General features: G+C 42.8%; 1 protein-coding gene across 5 annotated transcripts in view; it reads right to left on the bottom strand.

Moving 5' to 3' along the window:
• The window catches only part of DIS3L2 (DIS3 like 3'-5' exoribonuclease 2), a 362,916-nt gene that overhangs the window by 211,784 nt on the left and 133,884 nt on the right, over positions 1-17,248 (bottom strand). For all 5 annotated transcript variants that reach the window (XR_005718935.1, XR_005718936.1, XM_040228111.1 and 2 more), the window contains exons 7-8: positions 4,429-4,529; positions 2,436-2,683 (exon numbers count right to left, since the gene is read on the bottom strand). Coding sequence is in view for 3 of the 5 variants with exons in the window: in XM_040228111.1 (XP_040084045.1) it covers positions 2,436-2,683; positions 4,429-4,529 (349 nt within the window). In the remaining 2 variants the exon portion in view is untranslated. The remainder of the gene's footprint in view (positions 1-2,435; positions 2,684-4,428; positions 4,530-17,248) is intronic.

The raw sequence follows: 17,248 nt of genomic DNA on the forward strand, positions 1-17,248 counted from the left end.
TTGGTTTTGAGGCGTGATTTCTATGGAAGCAAACCACACACATTCGTACCTGTAGCAAGCACTACCTCCACACTCCTGGTCAAAACTTAGCAAGGATGAGAAAGGAAACCAGGCAGTCATAGCACAGCACGCCTGGTTGGGAAACGGTGACCTCAGCTCCTGAAGATCAGTAACTGATAGCCAGAACAAAACGGCAAGGCGACCACCAACGGGCAACAGCTGTGGCCCGCACCCCCCGTGAGACAGACGTCAGCAGGGAACTGCATCGTGGAAACTTGCCGCACTTTACTTCCGAAGATAAATTTTCTCTTTTCCACAAAGACTTTTTAACAGGCTTACTTCCATAAAAGACAATTTTTAATGTCTTTATAGTAAGAAGGTAGAGAAAAAGCACACCTTTCCATGTAAATAGAATCTTTAATTTTTTATATATAACATATGGTTATTATTTTAAAATACTAGTTTTCTAGATTCAGCAAATGTCCTTGCTGCTTCAAAGACTCAACTCCTTTTTTGATTACTGTTGTACTTTACCCACAAGAAAAGAGTTTTTGATGAAGTAAGGCTTCATCATTTGATGAAGTAATGGCACCTGAAGGGCCATTTGAACAATAAGAAACTCAGTCTGTGAAGATCTCCTGACTATACCCTGACTACACCCTTACAGCTCAAAAACTAAGGAAGTAGCCCAATCAAGTATACACAATGGGATATGACAGAAAGGCAGATAAAGACAAGGCTGGATTTCCTGCCTTGATGTGAAATGTTCCCTTTTCACTGCCAAGCAGAGAGTGGCGGGCACAACCACCAGGGCCAGGTGGCACAGCCATTATCGAGCCTTTTGAGTGGATGGTGAGAAACTGGCAAGCTGCTGAGAAGGGCTATTTAGGGCTCAAGGGGTTGACGTCACTTTTGGATAATGAGTTAGGCTTCAAAATTATGACATTGCAATCACATCACTTGAGAACAGAAAAGAAAGTGCAAGTGCTCCTGAGTGTCTCTGAGAACATATCAATAGTGGAATCACTGAGAAAGTGGCCCAGGATAGTACATAGTTTAAAAAATATATTCATTTATTTATTTGGCTGCGCCAGGCGGTCTTAGTTGCTGTATGTGGAAATTTTGGCTGAGGCATGCCAACTTTTAGTTGTATCATGTGGGGTCTAGCTCCCTAGTCAGGGAGCAAACCCGGGCTCCCTGCATTGGAAGTGCAGAGTCTTAGCCACCAGACCACCAGGGATGTCCCAGGATAGTATATTTTAAATTGCATTATTAGGACACACAGATATGACCTGCTTTTCTTCACTAACCATAAAAGGCTAAGCAGAGAATAAACTTCATCAAGGCTGCACTTGGTGGCCATCCATTGTGTTGACACTCATAACCAAGGAATGTTCCCAGGAGGGTCCATCCTGTTCAAGTTAGCTGACCAACAGCAAGGCACCAAATCAGGCTGAGAGTAGCATCAGAGCAAACTCTTCCAGCTTTTATGCCTTCATTTGCATTTCCTGTGAAGCATAAACCAGATGCCACCCATAATAAAGGGCTACAGATATAGCTAACACTTAATACTGCTTCTCTTTCAAAATGAACATCAATTGTAAGAAGGGAACAGGCGCAGCATTTGCTCAAGCAGCTGGGTCCAGCAGCTTCTTCAGGTGATAATGAAGTGGCTAGTGACGAGGCTCTGTGGCTACAGAATCTATACTTCAGTGAGACTGGTTTCTGAAAGCTTCCCTAAAAACATGGCACCCATCCCTGCTTTTGGCAGGGAGATTTAACATTTAATGCTATTAAGTGAAATCTCTGAAGTGTTAGTTGCTCAGTCGTGTCTGACTTTTTGCGACCCCATGGACTGTAGCCCGCCAGGCTCCTGGATCCATGGGATGCTCCTGGATCCATGGGATTCTCCAGGCAAGAATACTGGAGTGGGTTGCCATTTCTTCCTCCAGAAAACCTCCGAAGGATCAATACCAAAAAAGCACATCATTCAAACATATCCTTACATTCTTAGTTTTTAAGCCTGGGAAACTGAGGTCCCATGAATATGCCTCCAATTTCACATATTTTAACACTAGTGTCGGAAAGGAGGGGTGTGACTGTTGGATGCAATGAATTCTTTGCAAATTCACAAGTACAAACAGGATTCATAGCGTAACAGGAAGCAAGTCGAGGCTTAGAATGTACTTATGTTTTACGCCAAAAAACAGAAACAAACAAAAAGGGGGAATGCCTGGCAATTCAAGGAACCTATAGGTGACCAGTTGAGGTGGTAGCTAAGGGCCATTTCTGAGGAACTAGGAGCAACATATGCCTAGGACCCATGTTTTAATGAAGAAATAATAATTAAAATACACACAAAAATGTTTATCTAAATGTTACCTAAACCAACTTGTGTCTGATTTCGGTAGTTTTTCTCGCCAAAGGTCACCTACCCTAAGGCAAAGTTGCTGTCCTCCTTCCAGTCCATGATGCGGCAGATGAACAGCGTGTTGGCATAGTCTTTGGGCCGGGTCACAAAGTCCTGCGGACAGTCCTTGAGAGGCACGTATATTCTAGGCACCCGGTGGTCCGAGGGAGAAAACAAGGCGTATTTCCTGAACAGTTCACTGTTCTTATCAGCCAAGAGTTTGAGGAAGCCAGTTGCTGCACGTGAGTGCTTTTTCTCCAAGATGTAAACCACCTGAAAATACCAAGGATACATATATGGTTAATGTTGTTTATCTACAGTACTAGACAACAGTTGGGAGAAGGCAGAACGTTACCTGGTCACCTCGCTAGGTCCAAGAGTTTTTCTAAGTCCTACTGAAATACTTCTCAGTGATGCTCTGTGACTAAATGACTTTACCACAGTGTCAGTTTTGCATATGAGTGCTGTTTGCCTGGTAATTTTAGATCAAACTAAGAAACTATACCCCCCCAAAAAATAATAGAGGGAGCACCATTGGGGGGCAGCAGCAAATTGCAGAACACAAATTCCATCTACAGAGGTTGCCTCTACTCAGTTCTGACCAAAGTCAAAGTCATTTAAGAATGCGGCCCAGTGTTCCCAGATGTTTTGTTTTGTTGAGAGAAGCCAGAAGCCTGATTTTTTTTTTTAACTCAAACCATGCCATTTTTTTTTTTAAATGAAAGCTACTAAGTCAAAATTTTTAAATATTGCATAGGTCAAACAAAAATTTGTGAGAATTCCCTTGTGGTCCAGTGGTTAGGATTCCACTATCACTACACTGCTGAGGACCCAGGTTCAATCCAGGGTTGGGGAACTAAGATCCTACAAGCTGCATGGTGTGGCCAAAAAAATAAAAAACTAAAGTACTTCTTTTTTTTTTTTAAAGGCACAAATTTGTGAGCCAGATCCAGCCCATGGTCTTTCCATTCGTTATAATCTTTCACACCTATCATGTTGCCTAGTATATGGTTAGTATTCAAAATGCTTCTTAAAATCTAGGTAACTGAATGGGTACTTGGCTGGGTGGGTGTGGGCAATAATATATATGTAATATAATTTAGAAATTCCCCATGTCAGTATGCAGGAGACACTCTCCTAACCAACTTGCTAGACTGAGCATCAACACTGCACTCCCAGGGTACACGTGCCAAAAGAGGGGAGACCACGTGCTCTCACACACTTCGCCCTTGGTAGCACTTCTTCCACCCGGAGCTACCCCCATAGCAAGGATCAGCTGCATCTGATCCCATATCTGAGTATGTCATCTGCATATATCATTAAAAAATAAAGTTGAATTATGGAAAAAAAATACAAACAAATTGGTTTGTTACTATGATAACTAAATTAAATGCTCTGGAGGAACTAAAAAATACTTTATTAAAAACTTACTTTTGAATTAGATATGGTCAGCGACTTCACTTTCACTTTTCACTTGCATGCATTGGAGAAGGAAATGGCAGCCCACTCCAGTGTTCTTGCCTGGAGAATCCCAGGGACGGGGGAGCCTGGTGGGCTGCCGTCTCTGGGGTCGCACAGAGTCGGACACGACTGAAGCAACTTAGCAGCAGCAGCAGCAGCATAACAACAACAAAAGCAATTGGAGCCCCAAACTGTAAAACTCTAGGCATCTACACTCGTATTGCTTCACCAGTGCCTAAATTCCCACTCTGCTTTAAATAAAACAAACCAGAAATTATAGTGCAGTTTATGCAGAAAGATAACACAGAACCTCAATAAATACCTCCATACACCAAGAAAGGGCCTTGGCCCTTCAGGCAAAGACAGGCAAGTGAATATATAGGTACATGTTTAAAGTTTATATATATATATATATTTGAAAGATTCACTTTTTATGATTCCCTGCTTCCACTGACTTTTCTGATGAACTGAGCAACTACAGTCCTAACTGAATTGTACGCAAGGCCTGCAAGAGAAAGAAGCTACAAGCCAGACATGTGAAAGAAACAGGCAAAGACCTTTGCTGATCTCTGCAGCGACTTCTCTGGTAACACTCTGGAGTCTTGTGATGTGAAGGTGTTCTCATCTTTTATCACTGGTGCACCAGCGTCCTCTTTGCCTAATTTAAAACAAGAGAACAGAAGAAGAGGAGACATCAGGTAGATGCAGAGTATGAGGCATACAGACTCATGGTGTTTCTAAACTCAGAGCCGCAAGGATTCTTGGATACCACTTACCCCAAACTACTCATTTTACAGAAAAGGAAACCCGGGCCCATAGTGGTTAGGTGACTTGGCTAAGGTCAATTACGTCACCAATTTGTATTAATGCTCACACTCAGCAGACCACATTTTATCTGTTTAACATTATTCATATATTAGGCATCATATAAGTGGAGATATGTTGAATTAAACTAAATCGCCTGTGTCAAAACGCCAAAAAAACTAAATGCTATACACTGTACCCACCCACAAGGAAGAAGAGAGACATGTTAACTTATATGCACATCTGCTGAAATAAAACAAAATCAAAATAAATGTTAACTTTTAAAAGTACTTTGGTACCAGCCATAACAAACAAAATGGTGGAAAATAGATTATATTTATTAAATAAACAAATAAAAAAGCCAACCCTGATTTTCCTGGCTTTTCTTAGTGACATTATATAAAGAGTAAAGTACTTAAAGTCTTTTAATGTTTAATTTCCTTTCTTAAAAAACTTATAAAATGCACATTCACCCAAAAAACTGAAACCACATCTCTCCAGTAAAGAGGGAGTTAGGCTCTGGACCAGAAGTATTAAAACCGCTCATGAAAAAAAAGCAGCAAATTACACACTTCTGAACATTTATTATTTTATATTTTCATGTGTTACATTAGATTTCCCCCACAAAATATTCCTATCCAACTATCCTGGAGTTTCTAGATGTTAGGAGTCACAACCAATTCATGTGGGACCCACTCCAGCTAGCTAAGTGAGACTTGTACTTATCATCATTTAGACATTATCATGGCCAAAATAAATAAATAAATCCTTTTCAGGACTGGCCTCTTAGCAAAGGCTCAGCTGAAAGCCAATTTTGCTCTGGGCGTACTCTGGAAACACTGACATGATCTGACCTACTGGGGCTTAAGAACCATCAACTGTATGCTTTTCCATCTATGCTAAAATCTACCTACCCAGTGCCCATTGAAAGCAGAATTCTTACTGTTTTCTGAAAAGAAAAACAAATGAAAACTTTCCCACTGTCAATCATCATGTTTATCAGTAAAAGAGGGTCATCATCTAAGTTCATCTTTTATTTTAGACCAAGTTCAGGATTCCAAATGCATCAGATGCTTCCAGAACAACCTTTTTTATACTCTTGGTGGTTTAGTTGCTAAATCGTATTCAACTCTTTGCAACCCCATGGACTATAGCCCACGAGGCTCCTCCCCTTCATGGGATTTTCCAGGCAAGAATACTGGAGTGGGTTACCATTTCCTTCTCCAGGGGATCCCAACCCAGGGATCGAACCCAGGTCTCCTGCACTGCAGGCAAATTCTTTACTGATTGAGCTACCGGGGAAGATTGACACTCTTTGGGAGAAAAAAAAAAAAACCCTATACAAATTGTTGACCTATCCCGTAACATATCTTGTCAAAGTGTTCTGCAGAACAAGGTAAATTCAGCAAAGATTAGGAGGCTGGAACTACCATGAACAAGTATACTCTACCTAGATGTCTGATATCAAGACCTGGCAATCAAGAAAAGGTAGTGAGGGGGTTTCCAAGATAGCCCAAAATCCTGGGCAGGCAGCTTTCTGTGATGGCCAATGATGGCTCCATCTTAAAACGACTGTTGCTTCAGATTCCATTGCAACCATAAGCAACTATTCTGTTCTAATGGTTATGCCAGGTTGCATTAAAAAAGAAAGAGGAAGTGGCCAATCATGATTTTCAGAGATGACCTTTTCAGGGTCTATATTCATAAGGATTGCTGGAGAAGACTCTTGAGAGTCCCTTGGACAGCAAAGAGATCAAACCAGTCAATCTTAAAGGATATCAACCGTGAATATTCACTGGAAGGACTGATACTGAAGCTGAAGCTCCAATACTTTGGCCACCTGATGCAAAGAGTTGATTCACTGGAAAAGACCTTGATGCTAGGAAAGACTGAGGGCAGGAGGAGAAGGGGACAACAGAGGATAAGATAGTTGGATGGCATCACTGACTAAGCAGACATGAGTTTGAGCAAGCTCCAGGAGATAATGAAGGACAGGGAAGCCCTGCATACTGCATATGGATATCCTGGCAGAAATAAGGCTTGTTCAGACAAAGATGCATTCCAATACTATAAGTTAAACTGAAGCATGTAGCCTTACAGATGAGCACCAAAAATATGTTCAATAAATGTGAAGAAACACACTGCCAGGTTAGAAAAGTGAGTCACCTTAATAAGTTTCCAACAAACCTACATCTTGGCATATCAAATAGCAAAGCTGTCAATTTAATGAGAGAACCTACTGCATTGTTTAATCACAAGACCATTTGTTTATTATACTTATTCCATGTGTATTTATTAGCATTGGGCATTGAGGATTCAGTGTGAATAAAAGAAAGATGATCCCAGTTCTTAGGGAACACACAGTTGAACATTGGAGTGATATTCAATAAATATGCACTAGATCAATATGAAGTTATAAACTGTGATAAATGCTAAGAATGAACACTCGCAAGGAGGAACAACAGAGAACATAGGATTTAGATTAAGAAGTCACAGAAAGGCTCTGTGTGCAAGTGACATTTGAGTTGAGACATGAGGAGGTGTGCGTAGGAGTGAGGAAGGGGACGAAAGACCCTGGGTGGGGAATGGTACTTGGGAAGGGGTGGAGGTGTGAAGTCCTAGGCACGATCAAGGAATGGAAAGACCAATAGGCTGGAGCACGTGAGCAAGAAAAGGCGTGGCAAGAAATGGAAATGAGAGGTAGACAGGAGTCAAGTCAGATGGGGCCCTGCAGAAGTTAAGGATCCTGAGTTTAAACCTGCATACATTAGGAAGCTGGCTAAGGATTTTGTTCAAGAAAGTTACTGCCTGACTTGAGACTGGGCCAACCTAAGAGGGTGGATGTAGGGAGACCAGTGAAGAGCTACTGCCAAGTCCAGACACGAGAGGATAGTGCTATAAGGCCGGCACTGGAGATGGAACTAAAAGGATCAATTTAAGACATATTTTGGGGCTGAACTAATAGACTTTGGTGGTAATTAAATATGAGAGTGTGAGGATTATTACATATAAGAAATGAAGGATTACTTCAGCTTTCTGATATCTTCAGCTAGGTTGATGGAGGAATTGCTGGCACAGGGAAGACTAGAGGAGGTGAAAATCAGGAGTTCAATCAGTATTTCAGAGGAGGTTCCATTTGAGAAGCCACCTGTGAGACCTTCAAGTGATGATATTGAGTAAGCAGTTCAACATGAAGTTCTGGAACTCAAGAAAAGAGATCTGGACCCTGGCTCAAAGTATTATTTATATGCCAAGAACATCAATAACCTCTGATACCACCTTTATGGCAGAAAGTGAATAACTAAAGAGCCTCTTGATGAAAGTGAAAGAGGAGAGTGAAAAAGTTGGCTTAAAGCTCAACATTCAGAAAACTAGATCATGGCATCCAGTCCCATCGCTTTAGGGCAATAGATGGGGAAACAGTGGCAGACTTTATTTTGGGGGGCTCCAAAATCACTGAAGATGGTGATACAGCCATGAAATTAAAAGACGCTCACTCCTTGGAAGGAAAGTTATGACCAACCTAGATAGCATATTAAAAAGCAGAGACATTACTTTGCCAACAAAGGTCCATCTAGTCAAGGCTATGGTTTTTCCAGGAGTCATGTATGGATGTGAGAGTTGGACTATAAAGAAAACTGAGTGCTGAATAATTGATGGTTTTGAACTGTGGTGTTGGAGAAGACTCTTGAGAGTCCCTTGGACAGCAAGGAGGTCCAACCACACCATCCTAAAGGAGATCAGTCCTGAATGTTCATTGGAAGGACTGATGTTGAAGCTGAAACGCCAATACTTTGGCCACATGATGCAAAGAACTGACTCATTTGAAAAGACCCTGATGCTGGAAAGATTGAAGGTGGGAGGAGAAGGGGATGACAAAGGATGAGATGGTTAGATGGCATCACCAACTCAATGGACATGAGTTTGGGTAAACTCCAGGAGTTGGTGATGGACAAGGAGGCCTGGCGTGCTGCAGTCCATGGGGTTGCAAAGAGTCAGACACGGCTGAGTGACTGAACTGAACTGAACTGAGCCATATTTATATTTCACAGCACAAGCCGCAGAGAAGAAATTCAAACCCAAGTCACTTCAGCTGGTAAGTTCATGAAGCTCAACCACTGACACATGCTCAAGTATGGAGTAATGTACTGTCACTGTTAAGGAAGAAAGAACAATTCACTGAGGAAGTGAGTTGGGACTTGAAGGATATACAGATGTTTTGAACAAAGAAAGCTGAAGGGCATTCCAGGTAAAGGCCAGTCCTGGTACAGTGGCCCAGAGCTGTGAAAGAGCCTGACATGGTAAAGGAAGATGAAGATTAAAGTTGTGATTTAAAGGATGGAGGCACAGCCTTTTCTCCTTTCCTCCTCCTTACTGGCTGGAATCTGGATGTGAGAGCTGGCCCTTGGGCACTCATCTTGGTCCTAGAGGCTACAGGTCAAAGGTGCATTCTACTGTGCAGAGAAGCACAACACAGTTTTAGACTATGGAGCTATCCTACAAGACTTGACCCGTCTACCTCTGTTCTTCTTTTCTGTGAGCTAGAAATAAACCTTCTTATTTAAGTCAGTGATATTTTAGGATTTAATGCCACTCTCAGCAGAACATACTTCCTAACACACATGGACATGAGTTTGAGCAAGCTCCGGGAGTTGGTGATGGACAGGGAAACTCGGCGTGCTGCAATCCATGGGGTCACAAAGAGTCGAACACAACTGAGCAACTGAACTGAACTGAACCGAACTGAACCGAACACACAGGTCCTTACAGTGAAACTGGTAAGTTTAGATACTATCCTACCAAGCACTATAAAGGCCAAGGACATATACATTTTATAGCTCTGAATTTGGTAGTATTCTGGAGCAGAGAAACAACAGTTAAAGAGATCTTTGAAAGCTGGGTTTACAGGCTAGGCAAGACACAATCAGAATCTAAATTAAGATAGTGGCAGTGGGAGTGAACAGAGGCAAAATCTGAGAGAGATTTCTGAGAAGGATGTTGCTAAGTGTGTTTGCATCACTATGAATGACTTAGTACAAGAAAAGAGGCTTACGTTAAAAGACCTTTGATTGAATATCAGGAAGAATGCTTTGACAGAACAATAAAGTTCCTTGATGAATTACTAGAATAGGGCAGAGTTGCTGGCAGTCCTCAACAAAGGAAAAGGCTGTGTGGCCCTCAGTCTTCAGTTTTGCCATATTGAAGGCACAGCTGGCCCCATGCATTCTGTGGCCCCTTCTAGTTAAAAATGTCTAGAAACTAGTGACCACCAATATTCTTCATCTAAAAAAGAGAACTTTCTAAAAACTAGACACACTACAAGTACAGCAACTGCTCACAATGTTCTCCAAGAAATACTCTAAGAGGAAAAATCCAGTGAAATCCTAATCTCTTTATACTGATTATCTGAAACTTCTATTTTAAACATTCAAAAAGTAAAACACCATGGTCTGCTGGAGCTGGCATTGCCACTTACTTAAAAATGATTCTGATTTGGCCTTCTCATACATAAGCAATGGACTGACAAGGCTGATGATTTGAACACTTGCAAACTCATCGCCTTTTCAGATGATTAGACTGTGATGCTAAGTGAAAGCAATGTGAAGAAAAAAGCAAGGAATTGGGCAAAAAAGGTGTTTCAACCTTTCCGATGCAAAGAGTGACAAACTCTGACAAATCTAAGCTTTTCCATCTCTGAATGGTCACAGAAATTTACAATTTCCACCAAGAATTCAATGAAAACAGTCATATAAATTGGTACATGAAAATAATTCCCCTCAGATCTCTCAAAATGAGCCAATGAGAACTTATTTTACAGGCCCCAGTGAAATGTAGGAATGACAACACAGGTCCTCACAGGGCCAGGTAACATTCATGTTATCCTCATCTTCTGTGCTGCAAGTTTGCCAGCCCAAGCAAGCCTCTCACTCTGAAGTAAAGCTATTGAAATTGCCTGGTGCCAGAGAATGTTCACAGTGTGTTCCCATACATCACCTGGTTTGAGCCACAACAACTTCACACAATAGGTAGAGCGGGTATTGTTATTGCAGGTTCATCACGGGAATGGGAGTAATGAAGAGGCAGAGCAGGGGATGATGACAGGCAGGTCCTGGTGCTGTGGCAGCCTATTCTCCACATAAGCAAGAATCAGAGCATCAGGGGAAACGCCATGAAAACCTATGTCAAGATATTGCTTAAGGACTTCCCTGGTGGTACAGTGGATAAGAATCTGCCTGCCAGTGCAGGAGACATGGGTTCAATCACAGGTCTGGGAAGATTCCACATGCTACAGAGCAACTAAGCCTGTGCACCATAACTACTGAGCTCACGCTCTAGAGCCTAAGAGCCACCATTACTGCAACTACTGAAGCCCAAGTCCCTTAGAGTCTGTGCTCAGCAGAAAGAGAAGCCACTGCAATGAGAAGCCTGCGTGCCTCAACAAAGAGTAACCACCAGTTGCCGCAACTAGAGAAAGCCCACGTGCAGCAACAAAGACTCAGCACAATCAAAAAAAAAATGAAATAAATTAAATTAAAAAATCAAACCCCGTGGTTCCATGTTTTTTAAAAAAGACATTGTTTAAGTGGCCATGGGACTCCCTGAAATGCTCAAGGGCATACCATACTCAAGGCAAGTATGGTATGCCATTGAGTATGAAACGTTCCCTGAAGCATCAACTCAGTGAAGGTCCTGGGTACCTGTGGGGTGTCAAGCACTACAAATGACCCTGGCTCTGTCCTCAGAAAACTCATGTGCAGGAAAGTGAAAGTGAAAGTTGCTTAGTGTCCAACTCTTTGCGACCCCATGGACTTATACAGTCCATGGAATTCTCCAGGCCAGAATACTGGAGTGGGTAGCCTTTCCCTTCTCCAGGGGATCTTCTCAACCCAGGGACTGAACCCAGGTCTCCCACATTGCAGGCAGATTCTTTGCCAGCTGAGCCACAAGGGGAAGCAAAACGAAAACACTACTGAAAGTGCATGGAGTTGGTGACTACAGAAGGAGGCTAGAGAGTTTGACGGTGAAGCCCTGAGCTGAAACGGGAGGGCTAAGTAGGAGCTGGCTAGATGCATGGGCATGCAGAGCATTCCAGAAATGGGCAAAACCAAGTGTAAAGATACACAATCAAGACTAAAATGAGAAGAACAAAGGTTCTCTATGTCTAAACATGTTGCACAGACCAGACTACAAAAGGCTTCACACTGAACAGCATGTATTTTACCTGTAGGGATGGAAAGACATTCAAAGATTTGAGAATAACATAATCAGAACTATATTTGATGAGGAGTCAAGGGTTAGCCTATTGCTCCTTTGAAGATAATCTGTCTTTTTCTCTAGCTGCTTTTGAGATTTTCCCTTTGGTTTTCTGTAACTTCATCTTGATGTATCCAAGTTTGAATTTTTTTTAATTCTACATATAATCATTGGTCATAAATCTGAAGTTTGGTAGCTCAGTTGTTATGGGAAATCGTCATCATTACCTTGACATTTCACCTTGGCTCATTTTCTCTCTCATCCCCTTTCCAGGTCTCTTATTTAGACCTCACTCTATCCTCTCTGTCTCTAACCCTCTCCCTCTGCATTGCCTATTTGTTTTCTCCATGCTTTACTCTGGATGACTTTTTCTTACTGTCTTCCAGTTTGTTAATTTTTCTCTTCAGCTTTATTCAGTCTTCTGTTAAATTCATCCATTGAGTTCTTCTCTTTAAACTTTTAATTAATATACCTTTCCTCATCCACTGAGTTTTAAATTTCATTACTGTTATGTTTACTTCTAGAAGTTTTATTTGGCTCCTTTTAAAATTTGCTATGTCACATTTCAGTTTCCTATTCTTTACAGAGATATTCAAGCTTATCTTTTATTTCCTTAAAGAGTAGCTTTTATAGATGGCAATGATTCCAATACCTGATGACATCTATGAAGGGCTGTTTCTGTTGTCTGTGGTTGCTGATGATTCTTGCCCCTGAGTATAGTTTCCTTGGGTACCTGGTTATATTTATGTGCTGGTAACTGAATAATTTGAGGCCTAGGCTGAAGAAAGCTTCCTTTTGAAAGAGTTTCCACTAGATTTTGCCACATACCCCGAGGCACAACCAACCCATAAACCGATTCAAGACTCAATTCCTTGGTTGATCCAGTCAGCTTGAACCTGGGCTGCAATTCCACAAGAGAGCTGGTATGTTTCAGGTCTACCCTCAGTCTGATAGTGTAGTCCTTTGGGGTCCCAGTTGCTTTTGAGAAATCTGGGCTTTATTTCTGTCTCCTACAGCAGCTGCGCAAATCTGCACTCTTGCATGGGTTCACCATTACAATTTTAACATGGTAATGCCTGCTGCTGCTGCTGCTAAGTTGCTTCAGTCATGTCCGACTCCGTGCGACCCCACAGTCGGCAGCCCACCAGGCTCCCCCATCCCTGGGATCCTCCAGGCAAGAACACTGGAGTGGGTTGCCATTTCCTTTTCCAATGCGTAAAAATGAAAAATGAAAGTGAAGTCGCTCAGTCGTGCCCAGCTTCTAGCGACCCCATGGACTGCAGCCTACCAGGCAAGAGTACTGGAGTGGGGTGCCATCACCTTCTCCGATGGTAATGCCTATAAGCTTTCTAATGCTTTAGGAAGAAGGCTGGGTTTGGTTTGGTCTTGGTTTTGTATTTTATCCAAATATTTTTTGTTGTTTCAGTATGAGGGTGCATGACTGAGTAACCGTCAACCATTACTATCAACCGAAAGTCACTAAGGTTTGTATCTTAGAAATATTTTTCGGCTGGAGAAGGCGATGGCACCCCACTCCAGTACTCTTGCCTGGAAAATCCCATGGATGGAGGAGCCTGGTGGGCTGCAGTCCATGGGGTCGCGAAGACTCGGACATGACTGAGCGACTTCACTTTCACTTTTCACGTTCATGCGTTGGAGAAGGAAATGGCAGCCCACTCCAGTGTTCTTGCCTGGAGAATCCCAGGGACGGTGGAGCCTGGTGGGCTGCCGTCTATGGGATCGCACAGAGTCGGACACTGAAGCAACTTAACAGCAGCAGCAGCACCATGTGCCCTGTCAATGGGTTTATGTTTTCTTTCAGTTTAAAGCATAGCAATGTCACCCTAATGCATGCTCCACGCTGCATGGTGCTTCTGGGGAAGTTGTTGACACTGTTATAGAGAGGTTTTTCTGCCTCTGAACAGTTACTTGTCTTGTTCTTCATTTTACAGCCTATGCCCCACACAGAGTTTCAGTAATAACATGGGTTTGGGGCCAGGCTGGTAAATGCCGGCATTAGGATATTCCTAACAGGTATTAGATGAACTCAAAATTTTCTCGCTCAAATTGGAAAGCAGTGTATAATGAATAGACAAAATGGTTCCTTTAAGAAATGTAGTGGTAATAAAGCCTGTCATTGAAGGGAAATTGTCCAATTCTGAAGTAAGGTAATAAAAAAAACTGATGTGGCTAAATTTTTCTTAATTTACTATGATAGAGTTAACCTTTGATGTCAACATTCAAAAGGTAAAAAAATTCTGTTTTACATAGACTGTTGATATTGGCTTAAATTTCAATTCTAGCTTACTGAGGCAGTGTAAATTAAAAACAAGCAATGGAAACACCATTTCATCTTGATTAAACCATCTAAATAAAGTGATAGTGCTAATAAGCACCTGCTTTAAGAAAAAAAAAAAAAAGAAATATTTTTCAGGTGGCAGCGTAGAGCCTAGAGAGCAGTGACAGGAGTGAGAACAGGAGAGGGACAACGGTAACCAGTGCAGGAAACGCAGCAAGGAAGTTTCTTACGAGAGCAAGGGAGGTACTGTGACAGTGCCCAGTGCTACATTAAGCAGAAGCACAGGGATGGAGAGAAGAGCCAGGTATTCTCACACTGATTCTCAGCAATGAGGGAAGCATCACTATTCTGGTTTTTAGAGCAATCAGCAGTTCACAGAGGTAAAATAACTTATCCCAGGGTTCATCCAAGGAGATGGTTAGTAGAGGTAGTGTCAGAACCCAGTATGACTCCAAGTCTAAAGTCTTCTCATCACAGTATGACAAGATCTAGAAGAAAGATGGGTGAATGTGGGTGGGTTCCAAAGAGGAGATAGGAGGGTTGCCAAATATTGTATAATTCACTGAAAGATACCTCTGGATTTTAAATTTTAGAAGGTGCCAAATGATAAACAGCTCTCTAAGTAACTTCCTGCTTCCACTCACAGAAATGACAAGAGTGGTTAAAAGCATGAGCTTTGGAGTCCCAAGACCTAAAATCAAACCTAGGTCCTGGGATCTTGAACTTGTAACTTTGAACAAGTTACTCCCTCTCTCAACTTCCTCCTTTGGAAATCAGGAACAGCACATGTGAGTTATGTTTCCATGTAGTGTCCTTGCAGAAAGCACATTAACAAAAATTGTTAGATATCACTATTAATGTTGCTGTTGTCACAGTCATTGTCATTAGCTCTTGGCAGTCAGTTCTGAGTAAATCCAACCCTGTTATCCTGAACACAACTGACTGGACAGGGACTGGTATGCAGGACAACGGCAACATTACAAAATGGGTCGCATTTCCTCATCTGTAAAATGTAACCCATCTTATAGAGTTAGTGGGAATAGTAAGTGAAGTTAACGTATATACAGTGGCTAGAGCACAGCGAGCACTCAGTAACTGCTATACAATATGTATCTAAATTGCCTGCGCTTTTCTGTACGCTAGGTGCATTCTGTGCAAGGTAAGGAAGGAGAAGAAACGGTGCTACGTCAGTAGGCAGAGGCTAGGTCAACGTCACGAAGTTTGGATTTATCCCAAAGGCAATGGAGAGCTAGGGAAGGAAGCATACAGAGGACTAACATGACATGGTTTAATCAGCTCATGGTTTAACCGGTGGCTATATGGGGAACAGATTTAGAAGTGAAACTGGAGGCAGAAAGGCCAGGTAGCAGGTGACTTCAATAAATCAGACTAGTGGCAAAAGGAATGGAGGATTCCAAATAAGAGAGGTATTTAAAAGGCAAAATTTACCAGATTATTCAGATGCTAGTGGGGAACTGGAGGCTGGGGAGATTACATGGGGTAGAGTAAGGAATGGGAATGGGCTTCCTTATGGCTCAGTGGTAAAGAATCCACCTGCCAATGCAAGAGATGCAAGAGACGTGGGTTCGATCTCTGGGTCAGGAAGATCCCCTAGAGGAGAAAATGGCAACCCACTCCAGTATTCTTGCCTGGGAAATCCCATGGATAGAGAAGCCTGGCAGGCTATAGTCCCATGGGGTTGCAAAAGAGTCAGATATGACTCAGCAACTAAACAACAACAAGGAATGGGAAAAAGATTGCTTCATTTCCTTGTAATAGATGTTCTCAAAGTATAGTTCCCTGATCAGGAACATCAGCATTACCTGAGAACTCTTAGAAAGACAAATTCTCAGATCCCCACCCCAGACCTACTGACTCAGACCCTCCAGGGATGGGGCCGAGCCACTGAACACACCTCCCAGGGGACTCTGATGGCCACTAAAGTGCGGAACCACTGCTCTAAACGATTGTGCGCTGACCAGCTAGAGGAAGAGTCTTCAGGCAACCAGGCAGGGACCTAAGTGCAGGTGAGTTTGAGGCAATGGCTATGAGATCTGATGCTTAAGAGATAGGTCTGGGCGGGAGAGAAAATAGAGCATATTACATGTGTACATAGGACAGATAAACAAACAGACCAGTTCCCTTGGAAATGGTTCAGAATCAGAAGGGAAGAGAGTCTAGAGCACAGTGGTTCTAGGAACAACAGCAGGAGCAGCATTAAGAAAGCACAAGTAGAAGAGTCTGCATGTAAGGCATGATCAGAAAAGGCAGGAGAACGATCAGGCAAATGTGAAGTCAGAGGAGCCAAAGAAAGCAAGCCTCTCAATAAGCAAAGTGTGGTCGGCAGGGTGTACATGGTGACAAGGTCACAGGAGGAAATGGAGCAAAGCAGAGCACGGGGCGTGGGAACTGGGGGGTCGAGGGTGTGCGTGCACCAGGCTCCGGAAGGCTGGCTGTGAAGGTGGGCGCGGCACAGGGTGGAAGCTGTGGGGGAGAAGGAAATCACAACACGGTTCCTTTCATGCTTTTAAGATAAGAGAAGCCTGAACACAGTTAATTGCTGATAGGAAAGAATCAGTAAGGAAGGCGTGGTTGAAGAGGGCACCATGAAGAAAAGGAGGGGACCCTGGGCAGGAAGGGATAGGATCCAGAACCAGAGGGAAGGACTAACCTTAGGCAGCAGGACAGAGAGAGGCCACCTTCCCTGAATCAAAATAAATCAGGTGGGGGAGGAGCCTGGACACAAGCCAGTTGCTGTCTGGCACTGGAAAGTTGAGGGGGTTCCAGAGGGGAAGCAGGTGGGCAACAGCTCCTGCTTTTTGAAACACAGAAGCCAGTTCATCTGCTGAAAAGTGCTAGGGGAGGCAGAGGATACCTAATACGTTCAGAGCTAGGTTCCACAACCCCAGGGGAGGATTACAAACGAATGGCATCCTCAAACAGCCGCCCTGAACATGCCAGGCACTGTGCTCCATGAATTCAAAACAGTGATGGTAACTAGTTACTGAGCACCTGTGGCT

Source organism: Oryx dammah, unplaced genomic scaffold (genome assembly GCF_014754425.2).
Source record: "Oryx dammah isolate SB20612 unplaced genomic scaffold, SCBI_Odam_1.1 HiC_scaffold_27, whole genome shotgun sequence".
NCBI lineage: Eukaryota > Metazoa > Chordata > Mammalia > Artiodactyla > Bovidae > Oryx > Oryx dammah.